This window comes from Anguilla anguilla, chromosome 16 (assembly GCF_013347855.1).
Source record: "Anguilla anguilla isolate fAngAng1 chromosome 16, fAngAng1.pri, whole genome shotgun sequence".
Taxonomy (NCBI): domain Eukaryota; kingdom Metazoa; phylum Chordata; class Actinopteri; order Anguilliformes; family Anguillidae; genus Anguilla; species Anguilla anguilla.
In genome coordinates this window covers 34,936,711-34,941,710 of record NC_049216.1, presented here as the reverse complement: position 1 = coordinate 34,941,710, position 5,000 = coordinate 34,936,711, and the positions used below count along the sequence as shown (strand labels likewise).

The window sequence follows — 5,000 nt, the reverse complement described above, 5'->3', positions numbered from 1 at the left end:
GTGTTCCCATGCCCGTGAATGCTCGTCTGTGCACACGTGTGTGTGTGTGTGTGTGTGTGTCTGTCTGTGTGTGTGGGAGCATGCATGAGTGTGTGCGCATTGTGGTTGCATTTCATGTGTGTGCGTCTGTGTGTGTGTGTGTATGCATGCATGTCTGTGTGTGTGTGTGTGTGTGCGTGCATGCATGTGTGTGTGTGTGCACACGTGTGTGTGTGCATTGTGGCTGCATGTGTGTGTGTGTGTGTGCGCATTGTGGTTACGTGTGTGTGTGTGTATGTGTGTGTGTGCATTGTGGTTGCGTGTGTGTGTGTGTATGTGTGCACTGTGGTTGCGTGTGTGTGTGTGCGTGCATGCGTGTGTGTGTGTGTGTGTGTGTGCACGTGTGGTTACGTGTGTGTGTGTGTGTGTGTGTACGTGTGCGTGTGGGCATTGTGGTTACATGTGTGTGTGTGTGTATGTGTGTGCATTGTGGTTGCGTGTGCGTGTGTGTGTGTGTGTATGTGTGTGTGTGCACTGTGGCTGCATGTGTAGCTGGAGTGAATGTATTGTATTATCCACACACAGTATTCCATATCAACAATACAGAAGGTTTGTAGATTCACAGTAACTCAAAGATTCACAATGTAGACACAGTGACTCAGACACAGTGACTCAGATTCAGTGTGCAGTCACAATGACTCAGACAGTGTGCAGTCACAGTGACTCAGACTCAGTGTGCAGTCACAGTGACTCAGACTCAGTGTGTAGTCACAGTGACCCAGACTCAGTGACTCAGATTCAGTGTGCAGTCACAATGACTCAGACAGTGTGTAGTCACAGTGACTCAGTGTGTAGTCACAGTGACTCAGACTCAGTGTGCAGTCACAGTGACTCAGTGTGTAGTCACAGTGACTCAGACACAGTGTGTAGCCACAGTGACTCAGTGTGCAGTCACAGTGACTCAGACTCAGTATGTAGTCACTGTGACTACACGCTGTGTCTGAGTCACAGTGACTCAGTGTGTAGTCACAGTGACTCAGACTCAGTGTGTAGTCACAGTGACTCAGTGTGTAGTCACAGTGACTCAGTGTGCAGTCACAGTGACTCAGAAACAGTGTGTAGTCACAGTGACTCAGTGTGTAGTCACAGTGACTCAGTGTGTAGTCACAGTGACTCAGTGTGCAGTCACAGTGACTCAGACTCAGTGTGTAGTCACGGTGACTCAGTGTGTAGGCACAGTGACTCAGACTCAGTGTGTAGTCACAGTGACTCAGTGTGTAGGCACAGTGACTCAGACTCAATGTGTAGTCACAGTGACTCAGTGTGCAGTCACAGTGACTCAGACTCAGTATGTAGTCACTGTGACTACACACTGTGTCTGAGTCACAGTGACTCAGTGTGTAGTCACAGTGACTCAGTGTGCAGTCACAGTGGCTCAGACTCAGTGTGTAGTCACAGTGACTCAGTGTGCAGTCACAGTGACTCAGACTCAGTGTGTAGTCACAGTGACTCAGTGTGCAGTCACAGTGACTCAGACTCAGTGTGTAGTCACAGTGACTCAGTGTGCAGTCACAGTGACCCACACCGCGCAGTCTCAGGTGAGGCAGCAGTTCAGGAGCAGTGCTCCTTGGTGACGGAGGCAGGTGGAATGTTGAGCTGTTCATAGGTGGGCAGGCTGTACATCCCCCCCAGGTGCGCCGCTGCACCCTGCCCCCCCACTCCGCCTCCCGGTGCCTGTCTCTGCCCCTGCTGGGCCAGCAGGATGTTCAGCCCGTCCGCCACACGCTGCAGGGTTTGGTCCATCTGTACCATCTGCAGACAAAAGAGACAGACAGACAGACAGACATCAGAGACCTGAACCACTGGAGGAACTGCAGGAGCCGTTCTCCATCAGCGTGGACTAACGGAAGCACAAAGCCGCTCACACAAGCACAGTCTCTATCTCACACAGGGCTCCACATTAAAGCGCAGAGCCTCTCACCCAAACACAGGGCTCCACATTAAAGCGCAGAGTCTCTCACCCAAACACAGGGCTCCACATTAAAGCGCAGAGTCTCTCACCCAAACACAGGGCTCCACATTAAAGCGCAGAGTCTCTCACCCAAACACAGGGCTCCACATTAAAGCGCAGAGTCTCTCACCCAAACACAGGGCTCCACATTAAAGCGCAGAGTCTCTCACCCAAACACAGGGCTCCACATTAAAGCGCAGAGTCTCTCACCCAAACACAGGGCTCCACATTAAAGCACAGAGTCTCTCACCCAAACACAGGGCTCCACATTAAAGCGCAGAGTCTCTCACCCAAACACAGGGCTCCACATTAAAGCGCAGAGTCTCTCACCCAAACACAGGGCTCCACATTAAAGCGCAGAGTCTCTCACCTAAACACAGGGCTCCACATTAAAGCACAGGGGCTCCACATTAAAGCGCAGAGTCTCTCACCCAAACACAGGGGCTCCACATTAAAGCGCAGAGTCTCTCACCCAAACACAGGGCTCCACATTAAAGCGCAGAGTCTCTCACCCAAACACAGGGCTTCACATTAAAGCGCAGGGTCTCTCACCCAAACACAGGGCTCCACATTAAAACACAGTCTCTTTCACTTTTCATTATTTTGTTGTGTTTTGGAGGAAAAACAGTCACATGTTACGAGATGTTTTAGGAACACCAGCGTTCCTGTCCAGCAATAAAATTAGCCTCAATCCTGAGAGAGAAAGAGAAAAAGAGGTAGAGAAAGGGAAGAAAGAGAGAGAAGTGAACAAAAAAAGAGGTTTCCACTATTTGAAATTATTTGAAATTCTGAAATCCTGGTTTAACTTAATGCTACAGCAAACCTAGCCACACAGAAGTCTGCAGAGACATAAATATCATTTCATCTGAGCGAGATGTGAAATTCTACAAAAGAAACACAAAGAAAAACAAACTAAATCTCTCCTCCGATACTCTCTGCACCTTCACGAAATTACAAGAAAAGAGAAAAAGCTTGAAGTAACGTGCGAACTATCTGGGCTGGTCTAGCTGTTAATCGAGTGCGTGCCAATCAGAGACTCTTATCTGAGCGAAGACGTCAAACAAATCACAGAATCAAAACAAAAAAAGCCAAAGAAACAAAACAAAAAACAAAACAAAACTCAACAGAGAAAAAGGGACAGAGCCGAAAGCAGCGGGTTGGGGGGGGGGGGGGGGGGGGTGAGGGACTGGGGGGGTGGGGTGGGGGGGGGGGTGAGGGAACCAGGCCGAGCAGCAGCACTATCTCCCCAGGCTATTCTGGGCCCGTGCTACGCAGGCCGTGATTGGCCCCCAGCGCAGAGGGCCGCGGCGGTATCTGACCACAGTGACGAAAACTTGAGCTTATCGCTGGGATCCGGGACGCTCTTATCTAATCTGTGTGTCCCCGCTCGAGCAGGCGAGGAGCGACAGTAAGGCCGTCTCTCAATCTCCCCCTCAGACGCAAGAAAAACAATCAACACCCCGCTTTAATCCACCCACGTCACATCTGCGATTCAATCACCGGGCAAAACCAGCCCCTCGTTTGATGTGGTCCCCAATTAGCCCCGGTTCCTCCCCCCCCCCCCCCCCCGCCCTTCTGAATCTGAATCTGAAAATCACGCCCAGGCAGCGCTTCTGAATCTGAATCACTCCCAGGCAGCGCTTCTGATCTGAATCACGCCCAGGCAGCGCTTCTGAATCTGAATCACGCCCAGGCAGCGCTTCTGAATCTGAATCTGAATCACGCCCCAGACCCTTCTGAATCTGAATCTGAATCACGCCCGGCAGCGCTTCTGAATCTGATCACTCCAGCAGCGCTTCTCATCAAAGGGAAGTTTGTGGTGACTGTGTGTGTGTGTGTGTGTGTATGAGTGTATACAGCATGTTTGTGTGTGTGCGTGTGACGTGTGTCTCTCTTTCTGTCTCTCTGTCTATCTCGCTCCCTGCCTCTCACTCTCTGTCTCTCTCTCCACAAACAACACACACACACACACCACACTGAAAGCAGCACACGACACACACACCACCACACACCCACTGAAAGCAGCACACGGACACACACACACACTGAAGCACACACAGACACACACACCCCCCCCCCCCTCGTTTCTTTTGAACAAAACAGTGGCAGACTGTGGGTGAAAACACAGAACTGGCTGCTAATGTTTGGGAAAGTGAAAGCAGGACTAATTGCACCCAACTGATCTTTATGAAGTCGGCCTTCTGAATCACACCCAGGCAGCGCTTCTGAATCTGAATCACACCCAGGCAGCCCGAGTGAATCTGAATCTGAATCACACCCAGGCAGCCCAAGTGAATCTGAATCTGAATCACGCCCAGGCAGCGCTTCTGAATCTGAATCACGCCCAGGCAGCGCTTCTGAATCTGAATCTGAATCACGCCCAGGCAGCCCTTCTGAATCTGAATCTGAATCACGCCCAGGCAGCGCTTCTGAATCTGAATCACTCCCAGGCAGCGCTTCTGAATCTGAATCACGCCCAGGCAGCGCTTCTGAATCTGAATCACGCCCAGGCAGCGCTTCTGAATCTGAATCTGAATCACGCCCAGGCAGCCCTTCTGAATCTGAATCTGAATCACGCCCAGGCAGCGCTTCTGAATCTGAATCACGCCCAGGCAGCGCTTCTCATCAAAGGGAAGTTTGTGGGTGACTGTGTGTGTGTGTGTGTGTGTGTATGAGTGTATACAGCATGTTTGTGTGTGTGCGTGTGACGTGTGTCTCTCTTTCTGTCTCTCTGTCTATCTCGCTCCCTGCCTCTCACTCTCTGTCTCTCTCTCACACACACACACACACACACACACACACTGAAAGCAGCACACGGACACACACACACACACACACACACACTGAAAGCAGCACACGGACACACACACACACTGAAAGCAGCACACAGACACACACACACACACACACACACTGAAAGCAGCACACGGACACACACACAGACACACAGACACACACACACACACTGAAAGCAGCACACAGACACACACACACACACACACACTGAAAG

The 5,000-nt window shown here is 51.1% G+C and overlaps 1 protein-coding gene across 4 annotated transcripts in view; it reads right to left on the bottom strand.

Moving 5' to 3' along the window:
• Positions 1–1,041: 1,041 nt before the first annotated feature.
• The window catches only part of kcnq1.1 (potassium voltage-gated channel, KQT-like subfamily, member 1.1), a 104,539-nt gene continuing 100,580 nt past the window's right edge, over positions 1,042–5,000 (bottom strand). For 3 of the 4 annotated variants that reach the window (XM_035394881.1, XM_035394882.1, XM_035394883.1), the window contains one exon: positions 1,042–1,791. In XM_035394881.1, coding sequence (XP_035250772.1) covers positions 1,591–1,791 — 201 coding nt within the window. In that variant the 3' untranslated portion in view covers positions 1,042–1,590. The remainder of the gene's footprint in view (positions 1,792–5,000) is intronic. The other variant, XM_035394884.1, reaches the window with a different exon arrangement.